Source organism: Oryctolagus cuniculus, chromosome 19 (genome assembly GCF_964237555.1).
Source record: "Oryctolagus cuniculus chromosome 19, mOryCun1.1, whole genome shotgun sequence".
Classification (NCBI taxonomy): Eukaryota; Metazoa; Chordata; class Mammalia; order Lagomorpha; family Leporidae; genus Oryctolagus; species Oryctolagus cuniculus.
Window position 1 is genome coordinate 65,558,578 of NC_091450.1, and position 18,672 is coordinate 65,577,249.

An 18,672-nucleotide genomic window follows, 5' to 3' on the forward strand; every position below is an offset into this window, starting at 1 on the left:
TGTGTGTTCCTAGCTATGCAGGTTCCATTGCTGCTGTTGTATTCACCTGTCTCCTCATCACCCTTGTCTGGTCTCCCCTGGAGGTGAGGATGGAGGGAGGCCAAGGGCAGGGTCCTGTGAGGAAGCTGGGCCCTGGCTGGTGGAGGTGACTGTGGTGTGGTGCTGGGTGTGTTCTGCAGAGCAGGGATCCCCACCCTGCCCCAGACATCATCACATTCAGGGGCTCCAAGGATGAACCACTTCCCAAGGTCTCAGGGCAGCTGGGTTACCAGGTGCTGCTGACCAGGCCATGGGTTGAGTAATACAAGATGAGAACTGGGAGAACTCACCTCAGGGACATTGCTTCTGTCACTCAGAAGGTCATATGGGGGCACCTCCCATCTGTCATGCCCTCCTCTGCCATCCACCTGAATCACTGGAGACTAACCAGGAGGGAGTAATGATGAACATGTCCTTGCAGCCTGTCCTACCCTCCTGATGCCCCACAGGGTCCCAGTCCCTGCTCCTGAACCATGACTCACGCTGTGACAACCCCACACCATTGCTGGCCTGGCCAGGGCATGTGACCATCAGGGTTAAGGAAATGACACAGCTCCTCCCACACAGAGGAGCCTGAAGCCTCCCAGCCCTGCTCCTGCTAGGACAGTCATTCAGGCCTCACCTAACCTGTGCTTAGTCTTGGACCCCACCCACTCTTAGGCTGCTACACTCCTGCCTGATGATTCTCCATCATCCCCTCTTGGTCCTGCTTGTGCTGACCTCCTGTGAGCTCACAGCTTGCCCAGTAACTGAGCCCACAGTGTCCAGTGTCTCCAAGGACTGCACTTCCACAGTGTCTGCTCAGGACAGCCACCAGCGCGTCCTTATCCCAAGGAGACTCTTCATGTCCATGAACTCACCAGTTGTCTCCATCACCCACTGGTCTACTTCTTCAGTTGTTAAATTATAGTATATATAGTAATTATTCTTAGTCATTTTGTTTCTCTGCTCTAGGTTGAATCCAAAGATTTTGTTCAAATAATTAAAAGAAGAAATATTTATAGAAGATAATTCACATTTTTCCATTTCTAATGTTTAGGTGCCTATCAACAAACACTGTGCATTTTCTGTGAATCCATAGAGTCTTGTAGTTTCTGGTCCATAACATGAAGCATTTATTGAATGAATGCATTATTTTGAAACAAACAAGTGTCTGTTGCATGTTACAACAATGTAAAAAAGCTCCAATATAAAAACATTTTAATAGGTTGTGAAATATACAATTATAAAATCTCTAAATATTACCTATAAAATTAGTACCTTGTTTTAAATTATTCTATAAAAACAAAAATAACACATTGGTAATAACTCTTGAGGTTCAAGAATATCCCCCATCAATACTACAAACCACAAACACATAAAAATCCTACAGATATTATTTAGATATTTAAATAAAACTATGATTACAGTAAATATATTCATTTCTCAAGTACAATACATTAGAATTGTGGCTTAGAGACACTAAGAACACAATTATAGGTGCAGTTGCATCAATTTTCATCATCCATATATAGCTCACTTGTTGCTTGCTAAATTATATGGTCAACTTAATCAATTTTTAAAACAAATTTTACTGGTGTAATTGTAGAGAGGCAGAGCAAGACCAGAATAGTAATCACATATACAAATCCTAGTAAACATTAAAAAAAAGTTTCTATTTGGAGAAATAGGACTTAGGGCCCAGCACTGTGGCATAGCAGATAAATGGCATCCTATATGGGTGCTTGTTCATGTCTTGGGTGTTCCACTTTTGCTCTAGCTCCCTGCACCTGGGAAAACAGTGGATGATGGCCCAAGTCCTAGGGCTCCTGTGCCCATGTGGGAGAACCAGGTGAAGCTCCTGTCTCCTGGCTTCAGATGGACCCAGCTCTGGCCATTGAGGCCACTTGGGGACTGAGTCAGTGGATGAAAGATCTCTCTCTCTCTCTCACTCTCTCTCTTGCTCACTCTCACTTTCGCTCTGATTCTCTAACTCTAAGAAAGAATGCTATTCTGTTAGTATCAAAGACACTGCCCACTCCAGAATTATCAGGCTCTTTCCAGCCCCATATCCAATTTCACACAAGCCCCTCTTCTCTGGTGGGCTGAGCAAGTGTCTCCACCCCCACCATCCACACACATCTTCCAGTTCTGCTCTTTCACTGTGTGACAGGGGAACTGGATCACAGCCTGGTGAGGACCTCTATGTCCAGTGTTTGCCTCATGGGGGAAGAGGAATTGCACCAACATAGGTGACATGGGGCCGGCTGATGCATGCTGCATGTGTGTAACTCATCTTCTGAATCTTTGCTCGCAAGGGCTGAGATAACACCCATTCTGGCCAGGTCCAGAAGAGAACTGGAGTAGCCCCTGCTCAGCATCTGAGGCTCCTGTGTTCTCTGCACCCCTCCTCTGGAGACAGTGGTGGTCCCATTGCATCTCCTACACATGTGTGTGCCACCCTGGCCTGCTTTTGTCTGCTGCTTCTTGTTAGGATATGGAGCCTCAGGAAGAAAGTGATGTTTTTAAAATATTGGGGAAATGATTTCAGACACCTGGAGGCAAATGTGGAGCTGTAATCTGAGTCCACTCAGGGCAGCACACATAAGGACTTGTCCATGTGTGCTGGGAACTTTACAACTTCAAGACAACAGTGGGGATGCCTAGTTGCTTCATGTTTACATTCAGCAGTTCAACATACTTTAAATGTATTTTAATTCATGCTATATATTGTGGCTTTGTGTTTCAAATAATGTTTACTCTTCTGTTTTGACACCAGATAAGACAGTTTCTAAAGAATAAATTTTTTATCTTTCTTAACTTCAGAATATTAATTTTGGAAAATCAGCTAAACTTGTGTGTTATGTGGCTGTAAATGATGTACATGCTATAAAATAAGTGTCACTGTTATGTGGGATTATAATTTCTAAATGTTACTCATTGAAATGAGCATACAATAAAAAGCATTTATTGTAAAAAAATCAACCAGAAAATGCATATTTCTGGGATTCTGTTAGAATCCTGGTAAAGAGATAATGACTACTTATAATTGAGTTATTCCAATGGGTGGAGCTTAAATTTGATGAGCAAAGCTTCACAGAGTCACCACTTTATTGTAAGAATGCCATAGAAATAACCCCTATGTTGTGGCTCCTTCACCCACAGCAGCCCCCAGTGTCCAGATTCCAGACCCAGTGATATTTTTACACAATATTTTACTTGCTTACAATAAATGCATGGTAGAAATGTCATGGGCATTGCATGGGTTTCACTTGAAGAAGCCGCTCTGGGGGTCCTTGCAGCCACTGTGTCACACCAGCATCATGTGCAGGCACCCATGGCCGGTACTCACCTCAGTGCATACATATTTGCTCTCTTTCCATTTGCAATGCATTTTCAGGATGCTGTGAGTAGGTCTTCCTCAACACAAAAAAGCAAACTGGAAGAGCAAGTTTGGGTGTGACTTCCAGTGACCAAAGTGGAACAGAAGCATTGTTTCCTCTGTTATTCTTGACCTGTACACCCTGTCCTGTGGTCTGAATGGCAGGATCACTCCATCTCCCAAAATATCTGCAGCTCAGGGTTGTTTCGGGGCCAGGGATTCTGCATTATCATCTCACCACCAGGTTCCTCTAAGACTGGGTGTATGTGAGACTCACCTGTCTTGTTGATATATCATGGATACCTGTGTGAGGGCTGCTGAATGGTGACCCCAAAGATGCCCACACCCCAATCCCTACACCTATGAATATACTTCCTACCCAGAAAAAGGGGTTTGACAGACATTATGATTGGGGACACCAAGATGGCACATTTGACTGGTTAGTCCCCTGTAAGCTTGGATCCCTTCTAAAAGGACAGCAGGGCCCAGAAGCAGAGGAAGAAGCATGTGAGGCCAGGGCCACATGCCAATGAGTGCAGACACCCTCCATACACTGGCAGTGCAGCACACAGATTGTGCCCTGGGGTCTGCAGAAGGAAAGAATACAACAGTGGAAGGCCTTTCCCAGGTAACATGGTGTGGCTTGTTCTGCAAAGCCACATTATTGGAGAGTATGGCAACAGTGTCCTTCCCAAAAGAAGCACCAGAGACAAGTTGCAGTGACCATGTCCAACTTTATTTGCAGCATGTACACTTTTTAAAGGGCAGGGAGAAAGAGAAGGGGTGCAACTAACTCTGGGGAACACTAACTATAGGACAGAACTGACACTGGCGCCCATATGCCTCTCCAATCAGCTTGAGGGTAGGTTTCCATGTGGGCAGTTTGCCTGACTGGCAGAAGGTGGGGGTGGGGAAAAATGTGCCTGGGCTCAGGCTCACTGCTGGGATCACCCACTATGAGGTCCTTGGCTTCCAGTCCATGACAGATGGTTGGACTGTGTAGATAGCCTTGGGAAAGAACAACAAAGGCCCAATGTCTCCCTTCACTTGTAAATGCAAACTGCTCTTCACTCTCAGGAACTACATTGATGGAGAAGAAGGCATTAGCTAGGTCCACTATATAGCAGTACCATCCCAAAACCAGAGTCAAATGATCCAGAGGTTGGTAATCAAGGGAACAGCAGGCTGCAGAGGTGGTGTCACCTTGTTTAACTCTCAATAATCTATATTCATTCACCAGGTACCATCTTGCTTCCACACCAGCCGTATTAGTTAGTTGTGGGGACTGTGTGCAAGATACACAATGTCAGCTTTCTCCAATTTCAGGGTAGTCTGTCCAATTTCTTCACTTCCTCTAAGCAATCAATATTGTCACACCCAGACTACTAATTAGGGTGCTTCCAAAGTCACTACCACATGCAGCGGGTGTCCCCTGACCATGGCTTTATAATTCACACCCACAATGGGAATTCACTCTGTGTGGTGAGCACAGTCAATCCTTTGAGCACATCTATTTTAAAATATACTCTGGTGCTGAGGAGACATAAATTGTGTATGCCTGGGCAGAAGATGGCCTATGCCTAAAGTCATTGTTGCCTGTCACACCAGATTGTGTGGTCTCTATAGCCATCAACAGATGCCACAGAAACACTGGAGCAATCAGGAATCTTATACAGAAGGCTGCAGTCAGCTCCAGTGTCAACCAGTATCAGCACATGCTGAACATTAGGAGGGACAATAGGTTGTTAATTCCACATGTGGCCTCCCATTCACCTGGGTCCCCCACAACTCAGTTCCTCAGCCTTTCCAGTAGTCTAATAGGGAAAACTCTTCTCTTGGAGCCCCCATGAAATCTTGGAGGCATATTGGGTGAATTGAGTTCTTTTCTCTCATGGGCATTTTCCAATAGTGCTGTCCAGTGGGCAGCTGTCACCTAACATTAACAGCACATCATTGGCTGGTGATTGATTTTATCCCTTCTTATTCCTGCCATTGGCAGGTCGATCCAAATTTATATCTGGGACATTTTAATGACCCATTTTCTTGTTTGTCCCTCTCCCCGAGGCAGAATTTTCATTTGTTTGCCTTTACTTTTTTCCTAGCAGTTGTACCACCCTGTGATCCTGCTGCTTTATCTCTACATCATCTACATCTTTCCATAACATCGGTCACCTCACAAACATGGTGGTCAATATAGGTCGTTATTATGGCTGCAGAGACCCAAAGGCAGGAGGAGGTAAAGAGGCCAATTTTTCATTTGAGTGGTTAAGTGCTCAACACCAGTGCCCCTAGTATTCACATTAAACATTCCCTGCCACATGGGCATTTATCTAATAACGTGAGCCAAGTCCACATGCATGGTCCATTTACTCACACAGTAGCCCTTAAGCACTCCATCAGGGAATGATCCCCTTGAAAGTCTCCAAGGCAATGGCGGCCAGCGCCGTGGCTCAATAGGCTAATCCTCCACCTTGCGGCGCCGGCACACTGGGTTCTAGTCCCGGTTGGGGCGCCGGATTCTGTCCCGGTTGCCCCTCTTCCAGGCCAGCTCTCTGCTATGGCCAGGGAGTGCAGTGGAGGATGGCCCAGGTGCTTGGGCCCTGCACCCCATGGGAGACCAGGAAAAGCACCTGGATCCTGGCTCCTGCCATCGGATCAGCGCGGTGCGCCGGCTGCAGCGGCGGCCATTGGAGGGTGAACCAACGCCAAAGGAAGACCTTTCTCTCTCTCTCTCTCTCACTGTCCACTCTGCCTGTCAAAAAAAAAAAAAGTCTCCAAGGCAATGGCTGATTTGCAGACATTGTCATAGTAATGGGTGAAATGTAATGGAAGTTAATTTCTTCATTTCTAATGGGGACAACTGGAGGCTATCAACTCCATCACTCCACAAGCACAAAAGCCATACTTTTCTTGGTTCTCCTGGCCTCTGTCTGCTTGCTTCCCCAACTCCCTCTGCTTGGTTGGGTGTAAGCAGTATTAGCAAATTCACTTCCTGAGGGAGGCCTTGTGGCCCACATCCTGGGGCTATATGCTGGTTGAGCTCCAGCTGACACTTTCTTCCATGGTGGGCATGCAGAGGTGGCAGGGGCCCAGCTCTTCACCGGGTCCTTCCTCACTGGGCTGCTCTCTTCCCATTCATACTCTGCCCTCTACAGACACAGCCAGTCCTGCTCCAAAGCCTGTGCCCAGATATTCAGCTGCTCTCCCCAGCACATAGCTCCTTTACCTGGGCATCACTGATATGGGTGTCTTTACACTGACACCTTAACACAGTGAGGAAGCCTTCATGCTGCCATCCTAACATGGTGAGTGACATCCATCCTGTCCACACAGCACTGGTCTGATCTCCTGCCAGCATTATGACTTCCAGGACATGCAAAGCCCATTTTACCTGTTTCCACTCCTGAAGAGGAGTCCAAGACATTAGGACCTCTGCCACAAGGTATTATGGTCCTATAAGAGGCCACATGTTCCCTGGCAGGAAACCCAAATACTGTGGACTGTGAGAGATGTCAAACCCATGCACAGTCATCAGGGATGCTGAGGCACTCTGGGCCAGATTCTGGAAGAACACTCCCAGAGCTGTAAGCAGATGCAGAGTCTTTATTCAGCCAGGAGCAGCACCAGCAGCACAGGTGACCTAGCAGAACAGCAGCATCCCACAAGGCTCTTTCTACGCAGGGCTACACAATAATGGCCATTAGCCAAGGAGGTACTTGGATTGAGATCCTGGCTCCAGACTACAGTCCTGGCTGAGGCCTGAACATCGCAGGCATTTAAATCGTAAACCATCAGATAAAATCACATGTGCATGCTCGCTCTCTCCTACACACTCTCTCAACTAAATAAAATTTTCAAAAGTTAAATGATAGTGGAAGAGGAAGCATCAAATCAATAGTGACGCTTATACAGCTTAGTGTGGTAGCAGTTTATACTAAGGGAACTGCAATGGATTCCTTTGAAATTTCATAAATTATTGGACACTGTTATGCCAAAATGCAGATATAATAGTACATATATTTTAGACTTTTTCTTGGGTATTCATTAAAATCTTGCAATCCACTGGTGAACTTCAGCTTAATATATATCTGTTGCATTGGAAAGATCCACAGGTGTTTTTTTCATTTTTGTTATATTTACAATAAATTTAATGTATATACATAGCAAGATGTAAATCATGTATTTCCAGCCTCCTCTTGAGAATTACAACTGATTTGGACTGCTTAAATTCCTGATTTCCTAATTCTGTCCAGAATTTTGAATCTAAAATATTCATGACTTCCATATGAAATATATTTTGTACCAGTCTATAACCATCAGTGTGATGATATATTTATGATGTATTTACCAATTGATTTTCTTATACTTGTTGAAACAAATAATTATAAAAGTATTTTCATTATTTTTGAAGTATGTCTTAAATGTTCCTTTTTTGATTTATTGAACATCTATTAGTATTTTATTAGTAGAAACTATTTTTTGTTTTCATTCTTTTTCCAATGATATAAATTGTTTTTGTATTTTTAATTAAGATTTATAGAAAATTTTTACTCCCAACAATCTTTCCCAAGGCATTTCAGAGTACATTGACACTCCATGGGTTCTCACCAAGTGTATCAGTGTGTATTTCCCAAAGCAGGGACAGTCTCTGGTATATACAAATGGTAATGACTGAAGTCAGGCAATTGGAACATGTTACTACTACTGGAGCCTCAGGACACTTCTAGGCTTTGCAGTTGTCTCAAAAATGCCTTTTATGGGTGCGAGCATTGTGGCATAGGCAGCTAAGCCACTACTTGCAACACTGGTATCCCATGTGGAGCACAGGTTCCAGTCCTGACTACTTTAATTCCAATCCAGCTTCCTCTTAATGAGCCAGTTAGGGCCACCCAAGTGAGAGACCCAAATGGAGGTCCTGGCCCCTTTCTCTGTGATTACTGAATGCTTTGGGACTTTGAAGAGAAGCAGACATGACTGTTTCCCATTGTACAAAGGGGGCTGATCTCTGGCACATGCTTCCCAGCATTGCCCAAACAACAACATGAAATGGCCACACAGCCACCTGGTGTACCAGGTGTTTTTTAAAAATCCCCTTTTGCATACACTAGAGAGGCAGAGAGAGAGACAGAGGAACAACAGACAGACCTCTCATCCACCGATTCCTCCCACAAATGTTCAAAGTAGTCCCTGGTTGGGGCCAAAGCCAGGAGGTGGGGTCCCCAGCCAACTCCATCCTGTGTTTGACAGGAATCCAATAATTACTTGAGACATCTGCTGCCTCCCAGGGTCTGCATTACAGGGTTCATAGGAGCACGGTTGCAAAGTGAACCCAGGTGAACTCTAAGGTGGGACACGGGCATCTTAACCTCTGCACTAAAGATTCGGCTCCATGTTATGAGCTCCTAATTTGTTCCACCTGGCAAGGGAAGGATGCACTCCTGAAATGTTCTCACTTTCCTCCCTTGAGAGTGCTCAGGAACCATTCTATGGTTTCTCAGCTGTCTCTGTCATAAGAAATACAGACCCTGAGCCACAGTGGCTCAGACACTCATGAGGCAGATGGAGTTCCTGGCCCAAGATGTAATATCTTTTTAAGAACCTTACTGGTCATCTCTGCCTTTCCCTTTCCAGGATTCCCCTGGTTAACTTCTGCTGTTTGACACAGCAGGGACTACACCCCTTGGGACAGCAACATCCTGTATCAGAGTGCCTGAGTTCAAGTCCCGGCTCCACGTCCAGGTGTAGATTTCTGCTAACACACACTTGGAGGCAGTAGGCAGCGGCTCCAGTTGTTGGGTCCTTTCCTTTCCAGGGTTTCTGTCTCTTCTTCTATTTAACGGGTCCACCGGCCTATTGCCTGGTGGTCGTAGCATTGCACTTGTCACGGGCATACCAGTGGATGGAAGATATCTCTCTTTTTCTCTCTCTCTCCCTCTCCCTCTCCCTCTCTCTCTCTCTCTGTTTCTCTTTGTCTCTTTCTCAGCTTCTCAGAGACACTGAGTCAGTCCAGGGACATAAGTTTGGTTCTACAGTTGCCAACAATCCCCTTGGAGGGAGGCTTCCACCAGTTGTACACCACCATTGGGGCCTGGCTGGGATGTGGGCCACCTCCTACCCTTTGCTCAACAGTCAGGCAGCAAGGGGCCCAAGGCTCACTGCACTGTGCAGAAGAAAAACAGCCAAATTTCATAGTTCCCTGTGTGCTTCCTGTGATGATGTGCTGACAGAAAATGATCATTTTCTTTCTTTTTTTTTTGGACAGGCAGAGTGGACAGTGAGAGAGAGAGACAGAGAGAAAGGTCTTCCTTTTTGCCATTGGTTCACCCTCCAAAGGCTGCCACAGCTGGCACACTGCGACCGACACACCACACTGATCCGAAGGCAGGAGCCAAGTGCTTCTCCTGGTCTCCCATGGGGTGCAGGGCACAAGCACTTGGGCCATCCTCTACTGCACTCCCTGGCCACAACAGAGAGCTGGCCTGGAAGAGGAGCAACCGGGACAGAATCCGGAGCCCCAACCGGGACTAGAACCCAGTGTGCCAGTGCTGCTAGGTGGAGGATTAGCCTATTGAGCCATGGTGCCGGCCCGATCATTTTCCTTTGTTTTGTAAACCAGTATGGAGAAAGACCCATGAAATTCAAGGGGACACATTAATATGTTGTTGAAAGTGAATATCCCCACTCACTAAGATTCCAGAAGAGTCCCACACGCCTTTCTAATGACACTCCCTCACTGTCTTGAGAGATTCTCATGCTCATCTTGAGTATATGCATTCTTGCATTCACCTTAGAACTGCCTCCTTACTGTGCACTCCCAGCAGGTCTGCTTTAACCTGTACTCACATGGTATTGGACTATGTCTGGTTTTTTTCACTAGACTTGATGCATGTAGACACGTCCTGTGGCATAGGAACAATCTTGACTACAGTTATCAGAAGACACCTAGAATTCCAGGTTCCAGTGTTATACTAATCCATGTATTTGTGAGGTTTAAAGAATATGGAGCAAAATATTGAACCCAAATAATTAACAAAACCAAACTTTAATATAAATGGGGTACTGGAATGAACAGAGTCAGGTTTCATGGTATCCACCAGAGGAAGTTCTTAGCACCTGAGAGGGAGACAGAAAGAAACCAAATGAGAGTCTTGGTCAGGGCCTGCTGCCAGCTGAGTCTGGAGGCACTGCTCAGCAGTGACAGAGACTAGGACAAAACTCAGCTCGTCTGCAGTGCATGAGTTACTAAGAAAACCTAGAATCTACAAAACAATTCTAAGTCAGACATTCTGCAAACCATTTGACTTAATAGTCCAACAGAAAGAATACAGATATTTTTTCCCAAAACCCTCAAATGAGATATAAATACTTAAGAGTAAATAATTTGTTCAGCAACAAAAGTTTAGTAACAAAAGCTGGGGCCATGCCCCATCACGTGCTTCAGGCACAACAAGTGTCAGTGTCAGTGTCAGAAAGGGGGGCATATCCTGGGACTATGAGGCCAAGACACACCAGCCACACTACAACTGTGCTGCAAACTCCACCATGGGTTCTGCCTCTGTCCATCCAGATATAGCCCAGGGGACAGCCTGCCACATCACCACCTTTCCCTGGGGAGTAACAGCAAGCAGGCCTGGGTCACAGGAGTCCACTCGGGCACTTTGACAGGTCTGCAGCAAGATTCACATCTAATGACTCACCCAAAAAGCCTCAGCACAGCAGATGGACTGCTGGGTTTTTGCATGCCAGGCCTCAGCCCAGACCTGGGCTGGTGCTTCAGGCTCATCTGCCCAATATGCACAGAGCACATAGGAACCATCATCCTTGAGGATAGGCACAATGACATCTGGCCCTTCCAGTGGGGGTGGATCTCCACACACCCTGAGGTGTGAATGCAGAGGGGAGGATGAAAGAGGTAGAAAAGATGAGGGCTTAGCACAAAGTCATTCAGTTCCAACCCTGTTCCACCAAATCTTCCCAGCAGTCTGAAAGGGTCTGTCAGCCAACAGGGAAGGAATCAATCTCTATGAGCCATCTGATCTAGATCCTCCCCTGGTGCAGACAAAGTGAGCCTTCACACAGATAGCTAAGACCCAGCAGGATGCAGAGAAGGATGGGACAGGAAGACAGAGGAGAGAAGGATGGCAGCCGAAGGGCAGAAGGCACTGAGGATCAGAGGGTTCTGTGTCCCTCTCCCAGCCCCCTGGGACAGGAAAGGACAAGCTGACCAGAAGCCTGTTTAGTTTCAGGGAGAAGAATCCCCTTGGTCTGGAATGCTTCCAACCAATGAAAGCAGTTTAACACCCAATATGACCTTGGCATTGATCCCATTTCACTAAGCACTGCGGAGAGCATTGGTGCATTGGACATCCTGTCTTTATTGTTGTACTGCAGGGATGTGGATGAAGCACAAGCAGAGGGGCTGAGGGAGCTGCCAAACACTTTTTATGGAGGTGACATAAAAGTGTGGCATGAGGAATGACCTCGGCATGACTGGACCCCAGGAAAACTTATGTAGGTTCCAAAGAGGATATGTAGTTGGTGACCTGCACAGTGTTTGTGACCTGCCTCAGCACATGGGGCTTTCAAGACATGGTCCACAGTCTGTAGGATGAGATTTGAATGGGAAAAATGGCTCATGGGTCCCTTTCTCTCCTCCCGTGTCTGCCATGCCAGATGTCCAGAGTAAAACACCCTCAACCCATCTGTAGATTTACCTCTGATTAGCCTCAGCCTGGTCTGCACGTGCCACCTTCCCTTCCTCCTCTTGTGATGAGGGCTCTTCCACTGCAAAGATGTGCAAATGGGGCAGGACATGGTAAATGAGATGACGAACAAAAGCGATGGTATATTAAAGCTCAGGTACCACCCACAGTCACACAGGGATATCTATGTTGTCCAGCTGTGGCACTACCTTGCTTAGCAACAGCTCCAAACAGGAGGACATGCCTGTTTAGACAGGTCCTCTGCCCAATAGTGGAAATCTCCCTCCCTGCTGGGCGTGTGTCCTCTCACTCATTTGGCATCCTGATCTTCCAAAAGTGATCAGCTGCTCTCAATCCCATGGCTATATGTTGTAAGTTCCAGGTGTGTGTTACTTTTTTAAAGATTTTATTTATTTTAATTGAGTTAGGGTTACAGTGAGAGGGAGAGACAGAGAAAGGTCTTCCTTACATTGGTTCACTCCCCAGATGGCCACAACAGCCAGAGCTGTGCCAATCTGAAGCCAGGAGCCAGGCACTTCTTCCTGTTCTCCCATGCAGGTGCAGGGGCCCAAGGACTTGGGCAATCTTATATTACTATCCCAGGCCATAGCAGAGAGCTATACTGGAAGTGAAGCAGCCAGGACTAGAACAGGTGCCCATATGGGGTACTGGCACTGCAGGCAGAGGATTAACCTACTGCACCATGGCGCTGACACCCAGATGTGTTTTAAGTGACCAACCACACAATGGGGGCTCATCCAATCCTAAGCCATGGTGAGGGACTCCCAGATTCCTCCACTGTGCCACAATATGAACATGTGAACCCTCAGGGCTCCACACACACAGGAGCCTTTTGGTGCCATGCTGACACTGTGGTTCTTAGTAGATCCTGAGAGGCACGAGCCAGCACAGGCAACCACAGGATGGAATCCTCAGTACATTCCCTAGGATTCCAGATGATGAGTGGAGTCAGAGCACCAGGCCAGGGTTATAGGAGTGCACTCAGGAGGTTTATCAGGTCTGCAGCTAGAGTCACATCAAAGGACTCACCGAGAATGGCCTCAGCACAGCAGATGGGCTGCTGGGCTGTAGGGTGCAGGGCCCCAGCCCAGGCCTGGACTGGGGCTTCAGGCTCATCTGCCCAATATGCACAGAGCAGGTAGGATCCGTCATCCTTGAGGACAGGCACGATGACATCTGGCCCTTCCAGTGGGGGTGGATCTTCACCCACCCTGAGGTGTGAATGCAGAGGAGGGGACAGGAGGAGAGGAAAAGATGAGGGCTTAACACAAATTCTTTCAGTTCCAACCCAGTCGCACCAAACCTTCCTAGCATTTTGAAAGCATCTTTCACCCAATAGGGACAGGATCACCCTCTAAAGACCTCTGATCTAGATCCTCCCTGCTTCAGACACAGTGACCCTTCACACAGATAGGGCAGACCCAGCAGGATGTAGAGAAACTGGACAGCAAGACAGGAGACAAGGAGGCTGTCAGTAGAAGGCCAGAAGTCTCACTGTGGAGCACAGGGCTCGCCGCCCCTCTCCAACACTCACCCCCCTTCCCCAGGGGGACAGAAAAGGACAAGATTGCCAGAAGCCAGTTGTCTAGTTTCAGTGAAAGAGTCCCCTTTGGTGGAATTCTCACACCCTCCTAAAGCCCGTTAACACCACAGAGCACCTCAGGATGGTCCCCATTCCCTCAGCACTAAGGAGTGCATGGGTGCAGTGGACATTCCCTGTATCTACCATTGTACTGCGGGGTGGGGGGGCTGATGAGAGACAACCGACAGGCTGAGCGAGAGGTCGTTCTCTCAATGGGCCACGCAGAGGCAGTGGCATTAGGAATGACCTGGCCTGGTGACTTTCCCAGGGAAACTTCTGCAGCTGTCCAATGGAGGCTGGACATGGGGCTGACGTGGAAAGTGTTTGGGGCCCTCCTTAGACAGAGTCTACTTGGGAGGAACTTTGAATGCTATAAATGGACTCCAGTTGCACATTATCTCCCACCATGTCACAAATCTCCAGATATTCACACTACAAAAAAGAAAGAAAGAAAGAAAGAAACACCCCATCTGCAGATTTACCTGGGTGTGGCCTCAGTCTGCTCTGCAAATGCCACCTCTATTTTCTCCTTCTGGCTGGAGGCATCTTCCACTGCAAGGAGGGCAAATGGGGCAGGACATGGTCAATGAGATGGCATGCAAACACATTCTCATAGTAAAGCCCAGGTATCACAAATGCCCCACCAGCTTCTGAGGACACCTATGCTGCTCACTTAGTGAACAGGTGTTAGCAACAGCCTCACTCCCAGGGAACATGCCTGCAATGGCAAGTCCTCTGCCTACCAATGGAGAGCTCCCTGCCTGTCCGGAGTGTGATAGCCACAGATCAGGCATCCTGATCTTCCATGAGGGGCCAGCCGCTTTCACTACATGGCTCCTTGGTCTATGTCTGATGTGTCACAACAGGGGGCTCATCCCCACAGCAGTCATTGGTGGGGGACTCCTGGGCATGTACACCCTGCCACAGTATGAACATATGAAACCCACAGAGCTTCACACACACAGGAGCCTTTTGGTGTCATTCACACAGTGGCCCTTAGTGGATCCTGAGAGGCATGAGGCCAGCACTGGCAACCTCAGCATGGAACCCTCAGGACATGGCTCAGGGTTCTAGAAGAGTGACATAAACACAATTGGGATGAGAGAGACAGCATGCCCAGTTCATCGGGATCTGAGAAAGATATCAGGCTGAGAAGGTAACCCGAGTAGAGCTGTGGTGGCAGGCATGCAGTGTAATGGCATCTAGGGCAAAGGCCTCAAGGGAAGCCTGTCACTGGCCAAAGGTGCCCCACTCTTCCATGTGTAGGCTAGAAGAAATCCTTGACACATGCAGGAGCACAGGCTGGGGCCCTGCCATCACACTTGCCTCTTATGCAGCAACATGGTCAGCTTGCTTGTCAGAAAACGGAGCATAACCTGGGACTCTGAGGTTATGAAATACCTGCCTACACTACATCCCTGCTGCAAACTCCACCCAGGGCTCTGCTTAGTCCATCCAGAAGTAGCGCAGAGTTCCTGCCACATCACACCTTTCCCCAGGGGTATAGAGCAAGCAGGCCTCTGTCACTAGGGTGCACTCAGCTGGTTTGGCAGGTCTAGAGCAAGATTCCCACCAAAAGACTCACCCACAATGGCCTCCGCACAGCAGATGGGCTGCTGGATTATAGGGTGCAGGGCCCCAGCCCAGGCCTGGACTGGGGCTTCAGGCTCATCAGCCCAATATGCACAGAGCATGTAGGACCCATCATCCTTGAGGATGGGCACGATGGCATCTGGCCCTTCCAGTGGGGGTGGATCTCCACTCACCCTGAGGGGTGAAAGCAGAGGGGAGGATGAGAGGATTGGGAAAGATGAGGGCTTAAACCAAAATCATTGAGTTCCAACCCAGTTCCACCAAACCTTCCTAGCAGTCCTTAAGGTCTGTCACACAATGGGGACAGGACCATCCACTAACAGCCATCAAAATGGATCCTCCCTTGATTCAAAGTGAGCCTCACAGGGACAGGGCAGACCCAGCAGGATGCAGAGAAGGTGAGACAGGAAAATAGGAGAGGAGTCTGTCAGCCCAAGGCCAGAGGGCCCTCTTACAGCATCCTGGGACAGAGAAGAACAAGCTAGCCAGAAGCCAGTTGTCTAGTTCCAGGGAAAGCATCCCCTTGGGGTGCAATGTTCCCACCCAGCTAAAGCTCTTCAGTACTCCAGACAGCCTCGGGATGGGTCCCCTTTCCATCAGCACTGTGGTGTCATCATGCCCTGCACACTCCCTATCTCACCATCGCACCACAGGGATGCTGATGAAGGACAAGCAGAGGGACCAAGGGAGAGGCCCTCACTTTTTAGAGAGGCCACACAGAAGTAGTGGCATTAGGAGTGACCTAGACAGGTGACAGGTTTCCAGGGAAATTTATACAGGGGTCCATTGAGGGTAAATGGGCAGTGTTACAGTGCAACTCAGCACATGAAGCTTTCAAGAGGTGCATCCAGTCATTGTGGGAGGAAAACTGAATGACATAAATCACACAAAAGGCACATTCTCTCACCTCACGTCTGATATCTCCCCGTGTCCATACTAAAACACCCTGAACACATCTGTCGATTTACCTGGAGGTAGCCTCAGCCCAATCAGCAGTTGCCAACATGACTTTCTCTTTTTGGTAGGTGGCATCTTTCACTGCAAAGAAATGCAAATGAGGCAGGACATGTGAAATGAGATGCCATGCAAATGCGATGGCCTAGTAAAGCACAGGTACCACACCATATTCTAGCATCTTCCTAAGAAAGGTGTGGTCGCATGACCTTGGTCAGCCACTGCCTCACTCCCAGGAGGGCAGGCCTGCAATGGCAAGTCCTCTGCCTGACAATGCAGCCCTCCCTTTCTTGGGAGTGTTTCATCACACACAACAGGCATCATGATCTTCCACAAGTGGTCAGCTGTTTTCAATCATATGGGCCCTTGGCCTATGAATTAGGTATGTTCTAAGAGACCAACCACACAATGAGAAGCTCATCCCATCCTACAGCCATGGTGGGAACTCCCAGGCTCACACACTCTGCTGCAATATGAATATGTGAAACCCTCAGAGCTTCACACTACTAAGACTTTTGGTGCTATGCAGACACTGTGTCCCTTAGTGAACCCCGAGAGGCAATAGGCCAGCACTGGCTACCACAGGATGGAGCCCTCAGGACATGGCCCAGGGTTCCAGATGAGGTATGACATCACCACAGTAGGAATAAGAGACAGTATGGCCCTGTTTGAAGGGATGTGATTAAGATCTCAGTTCAGCAAGGTGACCAGAAGTATAGCTGGCCTAGTGGGCAGACATTGTCTTTGCAAATTGCTGGGGCAGAGGTCTCACAGAGAAGCCTGCCACTGGCAAAAGGCATCCCATTCTTCCAAGAGGAGCCTTAGAAAAATACCTTGTCGCATGCATGAGCACAGGCTCATGGTGGATCGATGCCACAACATCTGCTTTGGGCATAGTGACACAGCTGGCTTTGGTGCCAGAAAGTGGAGAATAACCTGGGCTCTGAGGTTAAGAAACACCTGCCTACACTAAACAGTTGCTGCAAACTCCACACAAGGTTCTGCCTCAGTCCACCTCAATGAAGTCTAGTGGATAGCCTAAGATTTCAGACCTTTTCCAGAGTGTTGCAGAAAGCAGGCCAAGGGTTTATGGGTGTACTCCTGTGGTTTGGCTGCCCTGCACCAAGTTTCACATCAAAGAACTCACCCACAATGGCCTCAGCACAGCAGATGGGCTGCTGGGTTGTAGGGTGCCAGGCTCCAGCCCAGGCCTGGACTGGCGCTTCAGGATCATCCATCCAAATTGTACAGAGCATGTAGGACCCATCATCCTTGAGAATAGGCACAATGACATCTGGCCCTTCCAGTGGGGGTGGATCTTCACACACCCCGAGGTGTGATGCAGAGCAGAGGCTGGGAGGGGTGGAAAAGATGAGGGCTTAACACAAGGTCATTCAGTTCCAACCCAGTCCCACCAATCCCTCCTAGCAGTCTGAAAGGGTTGTCACCCAAGAGACAGGATTATCCTCTAAGATCGATCTGATCTAACTCATCCTCTGGTTCAGACAACATGAGCCTTCACATGGACAGGGCAGACACATTAGAATGCAGAGGGGCTGGGACAGGAAGATAGGAGGAGAGGAAGCTGTCAGTAGAAGGCTTGAAGAAGGAGCACAGGGTGCTGGTGCCCACTCTCACAGCCCCCTGAGGACAATGAAGGACAAGCCGGCCAGAAGCAAGTTGTCTAGTTTCAGGGAAAAGATTCTCATTAATGTGAAATGCTCCAACCCAGGGAAAGTACTTTAACAACCCCAGGATGGGTCCCATTTCTGTCAGAACTGTGCAGTGCATCCCTGTCTTTATCATTGTATTGCAGGGTTGCTAATGAAGGAAAAGCAGAGGGGCTGAAGGAGTTGCCCTCAGTTTTTAGAGAGGCCACACAGAAGCAGTGGCATGAGGAATGACCTCAACAGGAGACTGGGCCCAGGAATATTTGTGCAGGTGTCCAAAGGAGGATAAGTGATGGCATCTGGCAGGATTTGGGGTCCACCTCAGCACATGGAGCCTTCAAGAGGTGCTCCAGAGCATTTGTAGGAAGAGATTTGAGTGGGGCAATTTCTCTTCTCCCATGTCTTCCATCTCTAGGGGTCCCTAGTAAAGCCCCCTCAACCCATCTCTAGGTTTACCTCTGATTAGCCTCAGCCTGGTCTGCAGGTGCCACCACACCTTCCTCCTCTTGAAATGAGGGCTCTTCCACTGCAAAGATGTGCAAATGGGGCAGGACATGGCAAATGAGATGATAAGCAAATGTGAGGGCATGCTAAAGCACAGGTACCGCCTACTGTCACACCAGATTCCAAGGATATCTATGCTGTCTGGTTGTGGTACTATCTTGGTTAACAACAGAACCAAACCATAAGGACATGCATGTTTTGACAAGTCCCCTGCCCAACAATGGAAATCTCCCTCCCTGTTTGAGA

The 18,672-nt window shown here is 48.1% G+C and overlaps 1 protein-coding gene across 16 annotated transcripts in view; it reads right to left on the bottom strand.

Annotated features, from left to right (window-relative positions):
* Positions 1-10,423: 10,423 nt before the first annotated feature.
* The window catches only part of LOC103345445 (uncharacterized), an 82,667-nt gene continuing 74,418 nt past the window's right edge, over positions 10,424-18,672 (bottom strand). For 14 of the 16 annotated variants that reach the window (XM_070064730.1, XM_070064732.1, XM_070064736.1 and 11 more), the window contains 9 exons: positions 18,379-18,448; positions 17,400-17,605; positions 16,267-16,336; positions 15,291-15,472; positions 14,188-14,257; positions 13,153-13,334; positions 12,115-12,184; positions 11,098-11,278; positions 10,424-10,513 (listed from right to left, as the gene is read on the bottom strand). In XM_070064730.1, coding sequence (XP_069920831.1) covers positions 10,475-10,513; positions 11,098-11,278; positions 12,115-12,184; positions 13,153-13,334; positions 14,188-14,257; positions 15,291-15,472; positions 16,267-16,336; positions 17,400-17,605; positions 18,379-18,448 — 1,070 coding nt within the window. In that variant the 3' untranslated portion in view covers positions 10,424-10,474. The remainder of the gene's footprint in view (positions 10,514-11,097; positions 11,279-12,114; positions 12,185-13,152; positions 13,335-14,187; positions 14,258-15,290; positions 15,473-16,266; positions 16,337-17,399; positions 17,606-18,378; positions 18,449-18,672) is intronic. The other 2 variants (XM_070064738.1, XM_070064742.1) reach the window with 2 other exon arrangements.